Here is a 14,343-nt window from a genome sequence, read left to right as displayed (position 1 = left end):
TGACCCTCTAGGACTCTGACCCTTTAGGACTCTGACCCTCTAGGACTGACCCTCTAGTTCTCTGACCCTCCAGGACTCTGACCCTCTAGATCTCTGACCCTCCAGGACTCTGCCTCCAGGACTCTGACCCTCTAGATCTCTGGCCCTCTAGGACTCTGACCCTCTAGGACTGACCGTCTAGAACTCTGACCCTCTAAAACTCTGACCCTCTAGAACTCTGACCCTCTAGGACTCTGACCCTCTAGAACTCTGACCCTCCAGGACTCTGACCCTCTAAAACTCTGACCCTCTAGATATCTGACCCTCTAGGACTCTGACCCTCTAGGACTCTGACCCTCTTGAACTCTGACCCTCTAGATCTCTGACCCTCTAGATCTCTGACCCTCTAGGACTCTTTTCCTCCAGGACTCTGACCCTCTAGATCTCTGAACCTCCAGGACTCTGACCCTCCAGGACTCTGCCTCCAGGACTCTGACCCTCTAGATCTCTGGCCCTCTAGGACTCTGACCCTCTAGGACTCTGACCCTCCAGGACTCTGACCCTCTAGGACTCTGACCCTCCAGGACTCTGAGCCTCCAGGACTCTGACCCTCCAGGACTCTGACCCTCTAGGACTCTGACCCTCCAGGACTCTGACCCTCCAGCACTCTGACCCTCCAGGACTCTGACCCTCCAGGACTCTGACCCTTTAGGACTCTGACCCTTTAGGACTCTGACCCTTTAGGACTCTGACCCTCTAGGACTCTGACCCTTTAGGACTCTGACCCTCTTGAACTCTGACCCTCTAGGACTCTGACCCTCTAGGACTCTGACCCTCTAGGACTCTGACCCTCCAGGACTCTGACCCTCTAGGACTCTGACCCTCTTGAACTCTGACCCTCTAGGACTCTGACCCTCTAGGACTCTGACCCTCCAGGACTCTGACCCTCTAGGACTCTGACCCTCTTGAACTCTGACCCTCTAGAACTCTGACCCTTTAGGACTCTGACCCTTTAGGACTGACCCTCTTGAACTCTGACCCTCTAGGACTCTGACCCTCCAGGACTCTGACCCTCCAGGACTCTGACCCTTTAGGACTTTAACCCTCTAGGACTCTGACCCTCTAGGACTCTGACCCTCCAGGACTCTGACCCTCCAGGACTCTGAAGGACTCTGACCCTTTAGGACTCTGACTCAACTGCTTCATTCAACATTTCAGCAGAAAGCTTGGTCAGGGTTCTCCTCTAGGTACATTCAAGCTTTTATTTAAAATGTTAAAGTTGAACTTTATTTGCCTTGTATTAAATACATTCAACATCTGCTGGGGGAAAATGCACAAGAAACAAAACTGACTTTTCAATCGATTTCAAAATGGCTCATTTCCCTAAAATCAACCTGACCTGATGCAAACCATTTCTCTTGATTTCTCACCTTCTCCTCCTCCCTTCCCTTGGTAGCAGTAGGACTACCTTTTTAACATGCTAATAGCTAGCTATGTCTGCTGTATGATTTCTGATTAATGTGTCCTTATTGTCCCTGCAATATGGTGATTGGTTGATTTATTCATTTGTTGTGTGACGTGTCAGTGGGCTTAACTGAGATCAGGGTCGTATTCATTAGGGTATGCCGTAGCAACAAAAAAAATGTTATTTTCTTTTGTAACGGAAGATGAAACTTAGTCTGTTGTCATCCGTTTGGTACCTAATGAACATGACCCTGGTGGAACACCTCAAGTCCACTGTAGAGTGCGTTTGGGTACAGAGTTCAGAGTGTGTTTGGGTACAGGGTTCAGAGTGCGTTTGGGTACAGGGTTCAGAGTGTGTTTGGGTACAGGGTTCAGAGTGTGTTTGGGTACAGGGTTCAGAGTGTGTTTGGGTACAGGGTTCAGAGTGTGTTTGGGTACAGGGTTCAGAGTGTGTTTGGGTACAGGGTTCAGAGTGCGTTTGGGTACAGGGTTCAGAGTGTGTTTGGGTACAGGGTTCAGAGTGTGTTTGGGTACAGGGTTCAGAGTGTGTTTGGGTACAGGGTTCAGAGTGTGTTTGGGTACAGGGTTCAGAGTGTGTTTGGGTACAGGGTTCAGAGTGTGTTTGGGTACAGGGTTCAGAGTGTGTTTGGGTACAGGGTTCAGAGTGTGTTTGGGTACAGGGTTCAGAGTGTGTTTGGGTACAGGGTTCAGAGTGCGTTTGGGTACAGGGTTCAGAGTGCGTTTGGGTACAGGGTTCAGAGTGTGTTTGGGTACAGGGTTCAGAGTGCGTTTGGGTACAGGGTTCAGAGTGTGTTTGGGTACAGGGTTCAGAGTGTGTTTGGGTACAGGGTTCAGAGTGTGTTTGGGTACAGGGTTCAGAGTGTGTTTGGGTACAGGGTTCAGAGTGTGTTTGGGTACAGGGTTCAGAGTGTGTTTGGGTACAGGGTTCAGAGTGTGTTTGGGTACAGGGTTCAGAGTGTGTTTGGGTACAGAGTTCAGAGTGTGTTTGGGTACAGGGTTCAGAGTGTGTTTGGGTACAGGGTTCAGAGTGTGTTTGGGTACAGGGTTCAGAGTGTGTTTGGGTACAGGGTTCAGAGTGTGTTTGGGTACAGGGTTCAGAGTGTGTTTGGGTACAGGGTTTAGGGGTCCATTCAGGGTGAACCCAGTTTATTAACCATAAATTCCCTACTCCGTTTATTAAGCTAATATATCACCGAGTGGACCCTTCAACCCTGGTTGGTGTGTATAAACTAGTGGTGATGAAGATGTGCCCCGTTCAGTCGGCATCAAACAAGGGCCGCGTTCCAGGCTGACTACATTGCAGTCGCCTGTCAGAGCTCACAACGCCTAGATAGGTGTTTTAACATATCAGCTAACCACATCGGATGAAATAGCAATCTGAAGATTTATTTAACATATCAGCTAACCACATCATATGATATAGCAATCTGATGCCTGACTGCACAGTTGATGACATCGCAAGCAGCCATTGGTTGAAGTGCTCAACGCGACTGCAATTTAATGTGTTTGGAACGTGTCCATTCTCTCAACGTTAAGTTCCCGCTAGCTTTCATCTTGGTTTCTCCGGGCCACACTGGCAGTGTTTACACAGGCAGCTTAATTCTGATATTCTTTTCACCAATTGGACTTTTGACCAATCAGATCAGCTCTTATTTGCCAATAATTAGGCAAAAGATCAGAATTGGGCTGCCTGTGAAAACGTAACCACAGATAATTTATCTGTGTCAGAGTGGTCTGGAAACATTGGCAGTCCGTCCTGACGCAGACCAAATTTAGATGCTGCTATCTTCATCACAGGGGTGGCTAGCTCGGGTTACACTGGCCGTATATGAGCAGTCCCGCTCAGAGATACGGATGGAGGGAGGGAGGGAGGGAGGGAGGGAGGGAGGGAGGGGACTACAAGTTGTTCTATTGTTAGCTTGATCTATTAAATATTTGATGAAGACAAGGTGAGTAAATATGTTAGATTAGATATGTGTTCTTGTGGAAGCCTGAATTTAGCAGAAGTATACACTGAAGGAAACATACACACAATCACACATAGTTTGGCATTTATTGATTTGGGTGAATTCTAGTTGGGAGAATTCCATTTTTTTTGGGGGGGGGGTGAAATATAAAACCAAACTGCAAATTTCAGACTTCAACTAAGTGATTTGAAGAAAGCTACTAATAGATGTGTTAAAATCATCTGGTACTACTAACCTAGGAGCTTTACAGTCTGTCACCAACCAACCCTAGTCCTGCTGGGCTCACAGCAGGCTTTTGTTCTATCCCTGCACTAACCCACCTGACTCTCAGGTCAGGTCTATGAGCAGTAACTCGTACTTGGTGTACCAGGACTACTAGTTCAACTGATAGAAATGTAACCCAGGGTTTATCCTGCTGTTGATTGGTTCCTGTTTTGTTTTTCTCCTCTGCGCGTTGCCGTGACGACCAGGTGGGCTCGGTGGTAGCGGTTGGCTGGATCCGCTCCAAGAAGGCGGTTGATTGGCGGCTGTTCCGTAATATCTTCCTGGCGTGGTTCGTCACGGTGCCGGTGGCGGGGCTGTTCAGCGCCGCGGTCATGGCCCTGTTCGTCTACGGCATCCTCCCTTACGTCTGAGGAAGAGAGGAGAGAGGGAGGCCTCGATGTTAAGAATGGGGCTAGGGGGAGAGGAGAGAGATGGAGGGGTGGAGTGGTTAATTACACTGTCTGGAGAAGAGGGTTAGATCACATTCTGCCTGGGTTCTAGTCCTGAAGAGGGTTAGATCACATTCTGCCTGGGTTCTAGTCCTGAAGAGGGTTAGATCACACGCTGCCTGGGTTCTAGTCCTGAAGAGGGTTAGATCACACGCTGCCTGGGTTCTAGTCCTGAAGAGGGTTAGATCACACGCTGCCTGGGTTCTAGTCCTGAAGAGGGTTAGATCACATTCTGCCTGGGTTCTAGTCCTGAAGAGGTGGTTCTAGTCCTGAAGAGGGTTAGATCACACGCTGCCTGGGTTCTAGTCCTGAAGAGGGTTAGATCACATTCTGCCTGGGTTCTAGTCCTGAAGAGGGTTAGATCACACGCTGCCTGGGTTCTGGTCCTGAAGAGGGTTAGATCACATTCTGCCTGGGTTCTAGTCCCGAAGTGGGTTAGATCACACGCTGCCTGGGTTCTAGTCCTGAAGAGGGTTAGATCACACGCTGCCTGGGTTCTAGTCCTGAAGAGGGTTAGATCACATTCTGCCTGGGTTCTAGTCCCGAAGTGGGTTAGATCACACGCTGCCTGGGTTCTAGTCCAGAGACTCGTTGACTTCCTTCTATTGTGTTTTATTTTTATTATTTTTGCATAAAAAAAAACAAATGGTGTTTAACTAACATGTTAAATCTTACAGAGAAACCTGCTGTACAGACATACATATCACAGACATACATATCACAGACGTACATATCACAGACGTACATATCACAGACGTACATATCACAGACGTACATATCACAGACATACTGTAGCTACATATTACAGACGTACAATGCCTTCAGAAAGTATTCGTACCCCTTGACTTATTCCACATATTGTTGTTTTACAGCCTGAATTCAAAATGGATTTCACCTATCTACACACAATGTTGCATAATTCCAAAGTGAAAACATGTTTTTAGAAATGTTTGCTATTTTATTGAAAATGAAATACAGAATTGTCTCTTTTTATGTAAGTATTCACACCCCTATGCATTTTGTAGAAGCTCCTCTGGGTGAGTCTTTAAGAGCTGGATTGATCGTTGCTAGACAACAATTTTCAGGTCTTGCTATAGATTTTCAAGTAGATTTAAGTTAAAGCTGTAACTCGGCCACTCAGGAAAACATTCACTGTCTTCTTGGTAATCAACTCCAGTGTATATTTGGCCTTGTGTTTTAGGTTATTGTTCTGTGGAAAGGTGAATTAATCTCCCAGTCTCTGGTGGAAAGCAGACTGATCCAGGTTTTCCTCTAGGATTTAGCTTTAGCGCTTAGCTCCATTCCGTTTCTTTTTTATCCTGAAAAACTCCCCAGTCCTTAACGATTACAAGCATACCCATAACATGATGCAGCCACCACTATGCTTGAAAATATGGAGAGAGATACTCAGTAATGTGTTGTATTGGATTTGCCCCAAACATAACACTTTGTATTCAGGACAAAAAGTATAGTGTTTTGCTACAATTTTTGCAGTGTTACTTTAGTGTCTTGTTGCAAACTCGATGCATGTTTTGGAATATTTGTATTCTGAACAGGCTTCCTTCTTTTCACTCTGTCATTTAGATTATTATTGTGGAGTAAGTACAATGTTGTTGATCCATCCTCAGTTTTCTCTTATCACAGCCATTCAACTCTGTAAGTGTTTTAAAGTCATCATTGGCCTCATGGTGAAATCCCTGAGCGGTTTCCTTCCACTCCGGCAACTGAGTTAGGAAGGACTGGGTGTATTGATACACCAGTAGTGTAATTAATAACTTCACCATGATCGAACGGATAGCCAATGTCTGTTTTTTATATTTTTACCCATCTACCAATAGGTAACCTTCTTTGCAAAGCATTGGAAAACCTCCCTGGTTATTGTGGGTGAATTTGTGTTTGAAATTCACTGCTCAACTGAGGAACCTTACAGATAATTGTATGTGTGGGGTACAGAGATTAATAGCCATTAAAAAATCTTGTTAAACACTATTTTTGCACACATACAATTGAATCCATGCAATTATGCAAATATTTACTCCTGAACTTATTTAGACTTGCCGTAACAAAGGGGTTTGAATACTTATTGACTCAAGGCATTTAAATTTAAAATTTTAAATTAATGTGTAAAAAAAAATCTAAAAACATAATTCCACTTTGACATTCTGGGCTATTGTGATGTCATGATGGGATATTGTGATGTCATGATGGGATATTGTGATGTCATGATGGGGTATTGTGATGTCATGATGGGATATTGTGATGTCATGATGGGGTATTGTGATGTCATGATGGGATATTGTGATGCCATGATGGGATATTGTGATGCCATGATGGGGTATTGTGATGCCATGATGGGGTATTGTGATGTCATGATGGGATATTGTGATGTCATGATGGGATATTGTGATGTCATGATGGGATATTGTAATGTCATGATGGGATATTGTAATGCCATGATGGGGTATTGTGATGCCATGATGGGGTATTGTGATGTCATGATGGGATATTGTGATATCATGATGGGATATTGTGATATCATGATGGGATATTGTGATGTCATGATGGGATATTGTGATGTCATGATGGGGAATTGTATTTAGGCCAGTGACAAAAAAAATCTCAATTGAATCCATTTTTAAATTCAGGCTGTAACACAACAAAATGTGGAAAATATCAAGGGGTGTGAATACTTTAAAGGCATTGTACATATATCACAGACGTATATTATAGACTTACATATTACAGATTGACATATTATAGACATGCATATTACAGATTTATATATTATAGATTTACATATTAAGGCCTTTTCGCACGGGACTGGTATTACTATAGACTGTCGGTTATGTAATTATTACCACATGTCAGGGACGATTCGGACAGGATTAGTTTTACAAAATATATTTTTTTCACTTGTTCACAATGTACCATTATGAAAGAAGCCCTGGAGGCTCTTCTAGGCGTGAAGATATTTCATATGTCTAGGAAGAGTCCAATATTGACCTAATGGCCTCCAGTTTGGAGAACGTTATAATCCATATCAATAAGAACCATGAACTGTAACCTACGCAGATATTTAATGACGGATTTGGCAGTTTCTCTATTCATTTGACAATATCGGTCAATTGTGAATGAGGTAAATATATATATATATATTACAGGGGCAGTTTGGTAAAACTAATCCGGTCCGAATCGTCCACTGGAAAAACGGACCTGCTGGGGTGATAATTACATAACGGACGTTCTATGGTAATACTAGTCCCGTGTGAATAGAGCTGTACTGTACGTTAAGACACTGTAGTGTTTTACACAGTGATATAAATATGAAAAAAGACAAAACGCAGTCCTCACTAGTAGACATTGACACACACACACACACACACACACACACACAGACACAGATACAGAGATAGACACACAAACACACGTACACTGAACATAAAATAATCATTTGCACAACATCTATGCGAAATGCCTAAAGTTGTATATGAATATATATATATATATTTCATTGCGTTAATAGTTGCAAGTTGCCAGGATGCAGCGGCATTAGTCGGTTTAGTAGCTATACTTAATACCCAAAAGAACATGTTTTACATATTGTATTATTTGAGTGTGATTTTTGTTGTACTGCAGCTTTGCTTTAAAACAGAAGATGTGTGCTTGGCTGGTCAACCAACCCCCCCCCCCCCCCCTGCCCCTTCATAGTTACCTATGACCCTTTGTAGTGACCATTTCATAATTACCACCCTAACATGCTAGCTAGATAGCCTGGAAGAAAAGGTTGGAACATAACAGGGTCTTGTTGCCGCGGCAACCTTCAAATCCTCCCAGGCTGGTGGGACTGCTTTCATTTTTAATTTACTTTATTTAAACAAAAAATTCAGATGTTACCGTAGAAACCAGTTACCAGCAGATCATGTCTAAATTTTAACTGCGTTCCTGTACGTTTTAAAGATGAAATACCTTATTTTAAAGATGAAATAGCCTATTTTAAAGATGAAATACCCTATTTGAATGTTTTTATAATGTCATATGTACTGTAAACACTGTCCTCGTCGGAGGTATGATGTCATGTGTGAGTCACCCTGGACCCAGAGCCTGAGGCATAGAGCGCACACCAGTCATTCTGTCTGAACTACGTTATTTAATCGACTATTTGACATTTAAATCGAGTACATGGGCTTTTTTCTCATTTCAGAATAATATATATATATATATTTTTTTTACTAATGATACGAAGGAACCCTTTTTATCAGCTCCAGTATTCTGAACCGTCACTTAAAATAAATCAATTTGACTATTTGCAGCAGCAATTTAATCATAATCAAACAGTTTCCTTTCTCTGGGAAACTGCACATTCTTTTGTGCTGCAAGTATAGTATATGAGGTGTGTGTGTGTGTGTTGGTTAGGATAGCTTAACAGGGTGAGTTACACCAAACGCAGTCTGTGCACCCCCTCCCTGGGTGAATGTTTTGTTTTTTTGCCCAAGCACTGAACAGCTGATTCAAATAATCAATGCTTGATGATAAGTTGGCTAATTGAATCCGCTGTGTAGTGCTAGGGGCAAAAACCAAAGGACTGAGTTTGGGAAACACTGAGTTACACCATGCCAAAACACACACACACACACACACACACCGCCTTTATAAAAGCCCCCTATTCCAGCAAACCCCCCCAGTATTCAGATGTCACACACACACACACACACACACACACGCACTCTCAGAGCCAATGCTGGAGGTTCCCTAAACTAATTGTCATCTCTCCCTCCACTTCACATATGTACCCAGTCAGGGTGACTCTGTGGGTGTTTCTCAATATGCATACTAGCGTGCTCCGAGCCCTGGAGGGTCAGAGTCGGAGTCCAAATCAAAGTATGTGAAGCGGACGACGAATGGCACTTCTCTAATGCGTACTCCATTTGTACATATATTTTGAAGCATTCATCGATGCAAGCTTCGACGGAAAGTATCCAAGAAAATATGACGCAAACCACGTAAAAAAAAAAATGAAGCAACATTTCTTGAAATCGATGGCGGACATTATTTGAGCTAAAGCGAGAGACTCGACTTCCGAATATAATGTTGCCTGACTACAATATTATATCTTAATAAATCAGTAAATGCATGCTGTATTAATCTTGCCGTGTTTACCTGCCTACATACCGTAGATCGCTAGTCCATAATAAGTCAATAGGGCTAACAGGCTAGCTACTAGTACTGTTAGCTAGCCAGATAGCCACAAAGAATTGTTAGTTAGCTAACCCACGAAGAGTTGACATCTCCGACGCTCCGCCGTTTTAGGTCATTGTTTTGCCTGTTAAACTATCTGGTTAGCTACATTATTACGATTCACATATGTAGCTGAAAGTTATGAACTAAAATGTTTGCTTTGTGTATGTATATCTTGTTTTGTCTGTTGTTGCCATTGTCCTGGCTGGAAGAAGGGTCAGTGGATGGGGAGGTGCAGCGTGAGGTAATACAGTGAGTGCTTCTCAAACGGAATGTTTTTTTTTTACATTCTCCACACTTTGTCCTCACAAGAACGTACTCAAGAGAACGTGGTCGGAGAATGCACTCTGAGCATGAGAGTGGAGAACGGTAGTATGCATATTGAGAAACACCCTGTCTGTTTGCATATTGAGAAACACCCTGTCTGTTCGTTCCAGATTTCCTGTTGTCTGTTCGTTTCAGATTTCCTGTTGTCTGTTCATTCCAGTGAAGTGATAAGTTTTGGAAGTGGATGAACAGTATAGTAGTCCCCACACCGTCCCCCATCCACCTCTGTCAAAACTATAGTAGTCCACACTGATATCAGGAGTGACATTAAGGAGGGGTGATAGGTCTGATATCAGGGTGATGGGTCTGATATCAGGGTAATAGGTCTGATATCAGGGTGATAGGTCTGATATCAGGGTAATAGGTCTGATATCAGGGTGATAGGTCTGATATCAGGGTGATAGGTCTGATATCAGGGTGATAGGTCTGATATCCGGGTGATAGGTCTGATATCAGGGTGATAGGTCTGATATCAGGGTGATAGGTCTGATAGCAGGAGTGATAGGTCTGATATCAGGGGGATAGGTCTGATATCAGGAGTGATAGGTCTGATATCAGGGTGATATTAGGGATGGGGGTGATAGGTCTGATAGCAGGAGTGATAGGTCTGATATCAGGGTGATATTAGGGATGGGGGTGATAGGTCTGATATCAGGAGTGATAGGTCTGATATCAGGGGGATAGGTCTGATATCAGGGTGATATTAGGGATGGGGGTGATAGGTCTGATAGCAGGAGTGATAGGTCTGATATCAGGGATAGGTCTGATATCAGGGTGATAGGTCTGATATCAGGGTGATAGGTCTGATATCAGGGTGATATGTCTGATATCAGGGTGATATTAGGGATGGGGGTGATAGGTCTGATATCAGGGTGATAGGTCTGATATCAGGGTGATATGTCTGATATCAGGAGTGATATTAGGGATTGGGATGATAGGTCTGATATCAGGGTGATAGGTCTGATATCAGGGTGATGGGTCTGATATCAGGGTGATAGGTCTGATATCAGGAGTGATAGGTCTGATATCAGGGTGATAGGTCTGATATCAGGGGCTAATATGGAGGTACCTGTAGCTCATACAAGACATGGAGGCATAGAGTTGGATAAAGGGCACATATCAATGTCTCTGCCCATGTTAAAACAGGGTTTGGTGGAAAGTAAGCCCTCTGTCCAACTCTGGTTTATATCGAGGTTTTTTCAGTTGTATTGGTCATCACCAGCATTTTTATCAGAGTCACCTGACTTGTAAATGAAGAAATTAATGAAAGTGTGGCTTTGTTTTTCAAATCTGAACAAACCCCCAAATGCGAGGAGTTGCTGTTATTTTATTTTGTATTTTTCTTTCTTTGTGCTGTGTTATTTCTCATGAAAACATCTATTCTTAAGTGGCCATTTGCCTTGTAAAGTAGTGTTTTACTGTGTGATGGATACAGTAATTTCTAAGTACTGTGGAATTTACATCGTAACCATATTGTAGAGTACCTCAACAAAAAAAAAATATATATATACAAACTTGTTGCCAAATAATGCCAATGAAAAGACAACTATAATTATTATTATTATTATTAACCATGAATTATCAAGTGCAAGTAAGACAAAATAACCTGAAGTGTCTAGAGGAGAGTTGCTAACGTCTCATTGCCCTCATGTTTTTTCTTCTTCTTCTTCTCTTGTAGTAGTGTTAGTTATCCTGAAGCCTCTAACACTGCTGTGTTAACACTACATGTATGGCTGCGATGTAATAATGAAGAGAATAAATAGACTATATTTTTCTACCATCAGAGTGAAGCACTCCCCATACACCGTAAGGGTGGCGGGAACGCGCTGGGAACCAATGGGTCTGAGGCTATGACGCTGTCGCCTGTAACCTAGGTAACAAAGGTTAAGACAACGTAAACATTTCAATGTGAAACGTGTAATAAAATAAGTTCATTCATCAGCACCGTTGATGATTCTACAGGATTAGCGGTCGGGAAAATCAAGTAAAGACTGTTGATCATTTGAAAAATGTTAAAAATGAATAGAATAACAGTAAAACAGTTTTTAAAAAAAATATATATATATATATATATATATATATATATATAAAAATGTACAGTTTATCCGATGTGTTGGCTGAGTAGTTAGCTGAAATTCACTACGATTGTGTTTATTTTTCCACTTTTGATGGCAAACTTTCTCTATAGGCTACTGCGAACATTAACTTTGTCATTTTTTTTGCTCACATTGCTAGTCCCATCGTTTAGACTTGTTCCGTATTTATACAAAGACTTACTGAATATTAGCATCCTATTGTCTTAACCTTTGTTATTTTAAACCTAACCTGTAACCAGGAAGTGGTCGTCACGTTGCCAACGTCGACACGGGAAAACAATCTCCTCCGTCGCAACGCGATTGGCCACGGTTTTACTGTAACCCAGCGTGCTCTCTCCTTACGGTAGATGGCGTGTCCGTTTGCCGATATAGATGGAGACTTTTAAATTACCATTTTTATTTTAGATAAAAACACTTTGTAATTTTGTTTCCCGCTTTGATGAGCGGCCAGACTGGGCTCACTTGTTGAAAAGTAGGAAATGGAAACAGAAAGCCTATATATTACACTGTTTTTTTTACCATCCATGTCTGGCCCATAAGTTAACAGCAGGCCTGAAATCAGTATCACTAAGGACAGAGCTTAGACTGGTAACACTTAAGGGCTGGTCTCAAATCAGCTCTTCTCAGAATAGGTCTGTAGACGGGAGATTATCTGAAATGGGTTTTTGCCGGAGGCGAATTCCGCTTTAGCAGCTCATGTTCCTTTTCCTTTGACAAACACTGAGTTGATCTGGGGGCTATGAAGGCTTATTCCTGCCAACATTTTTGGCATTAATCTCCTTCCATAGATTGAGTCCCTTTGGAACACACTTGGTCATTCTTATTTTCATGCATTCTCAGTCCTGATAGGCTGACAGGGGATGCACCGTTCAAGGTAGAGAGGGACCGCATTTTAATCAATCAATATTAGCTACCGATCATCAATCAAAACAATAACCAATGGCTGATGTAGTTGCCAATTGGGAGTTGGTGATAGTTTGTTACCCACAGGAGGTTGGTGGCACCTTAATTGGGGAGGACGGGCTAGTGGTAATGACTGGAGCGGAATAAGTGGAATGGTATCAAATACATCAAACACGTGGTTTCCAGGTGTTTGATCCATTCCAGACATTGTGTTGTTACCATGCCGATGTGTGATAGCAGACAGCCAACCCCTCTCAGGTGTTCTGCGGGAACGGAACAGAATGTGACAAAGGGTTTATTTTCTGAATGTAATATTAGATCAAGCTGCTTGTTGTGAAGGTGTGACTGCACCGCTGTCTGTCTCCCTCTCTGTAGAGACACTGTTCTTCTCAGGGTGGATGGCTGTAATGGTATTGTCTCCCCACAGGGTGGCGCTGTTGCTTTAGCCCAGAAAGACAGACTGAATCACGCTACGTTTTAGAATTGTTTCACTACTGTAATAAAGGGAGCTGAATTCAGGTTGGATTTCCAGGCGAGCACTGCTGCTGCTCCCGAGGATAAAACGGTTCCAGTCCTCATTTTGTCCACTAGGTAGCGCTAGCTGTCTCTACTGAGGGTGCAGACAGGGCTTTTGTCCACTAGGTAGCGCTAGCTGTCTCTACTGAGGGTGCAGACAGGGCTTTTGTCCACTAGGTAGCGCTAGCTGTCTACTGCTCGATGTCGTCTTTATACTGCTTCACTGTTTAACCCGTTTGATAATCTGTCCCTCCTCCAAGCCTGAGCTTCAGCTAAGACTAAAGCTCTTCTGACTTGCATAATAATTGTACCGTAAAGTTTTTAGTTTAAATGTTGTTTTTTTTGTGGAAAAAAAAAAAAATGTGTCTGCATTTAAAAACAAAATGAAATTACGGGAATTAAAATTACAAAGCAAACCAAACAGCATGTTGTGGGTGTGGTTATTGTCTGTTGTAGGTGTGGTCTGAGCTAAGAGGGTGTGGCATAGTATTCAATTGGTATTTTATTTAAACCATTATAAAAGCTCAGCGATATGGATATAAACCGATATAAACGGTGGAACGACTACGTTTGTTGTCACACAACGATCACACGCCATCTTTATGGCACGTCCATAACTGCACTGACCGAGGTAAGGTCTACTACCAACAATTGATTGTATATTTTTCGACAACATCTGTAGTTCCATCACTTTTCATGGTCGCGTCATATCACAGAGTCCCCCAGCTGTATCAGTTCGGGTTTGGCCGGGATAGACCGTCATTTTACATAACAATTTGTTCTTAACTGACTTGCCTTGTTTAAAATAAAGGGTTTTAATTGAAATGCAAGGTCTATAGACTAATCGTGTCTTTATGAAATGTTTTCTTTTGTTGTGTTTTATGACGACGCATAATGGTTTTCTTTAAAGGGTACGTTGTGCCTCCCTGTTTGGTGGTTCATTAATACAACCCTGGTTTAAATAGAAACAACCCATTTCCTTTTAGGTTCTACTTGGGCTTATGTGTCCTGACAGTAAAAATGTTAATTACTTTGCTCTAATGTTGATGTGAAAAAGAGAAGAGGTTATTTAGTTTCGTTGCAATGGCAGCCCTAGAATGGACACATTTTAGTCATGTAGCA

At 42.6% G+C, this 14,343-nt stretch overlaps 1 protein-coding gene and 1 long non-coding RNA gene across 5 annotated transcripts in view; both read left to right on the top strand.

Moving 5' to 3' along the window:
* Positions 1–4,396, top strand: part of LOC106585937 (sodium-dependent phosphate transporter 2) — a 120,923-nt gene extending 116,527 nt beyond the window's left edge. For 2 of the 3 annotated variants that reach the window (XM_045707000.1, XM_045706999.1), the window contains exon 11: positions 3,902–4,396. In XM_045707000.1, coding sequence (XP_045562956.1) covers positions 3,902–4,066 — 165 coding nt within the window. In that variant the 3' untranslated portion in view covers positions 4,067–4,396. The remainder of the gene's footprint in view (positions 1–3,901) is intronic. The other variant, XM_045707001.1, reaches the window with a different exon arrangement.
* Positions 4,397–5,874: 1,478 nt separating this feature from the next.
* Positions 5,875–14,046, top strand: LOC123730410 (uncharacterized). 2 transcript variants are annotated; one of them, XR_006761804.1, is made up of 3 exons: positions 5,876–10,010; positions 10,051–10,449; positions 10,508–14,046. It is a non-coding gene; the product is annotated as an uncharacterized lncRNA (long non-coding RNA). The 2 variants fall into 2 exon arrangements; XR_006761803.1 differs by having other exon boundaries at positions 5,875–10,449.
* Positions 14,047–14,343: the final 297 nt, after the last annotated feature.

The sequence above is a fragment of the Salmo salar genome, chromosome ssa24 (genome assembly GCF_905237065.1).
Source record: "Salmo salar chromosome ssa24, Ssal_v3.1, whole genome shotgun sequence".
In the NCBI taxonomy this organism is placed as follows: Eukaryota; Metazoa; Chordata; class Actinopteri; order Salmoniformes; family Salmonidae; genus Salmo; species Salmo salar.
The sequence above is the reverse complement of the archived record's forward strand: the minus strand, read 5'-3'. Positions and strand labels throughout refer to the sequence as shown.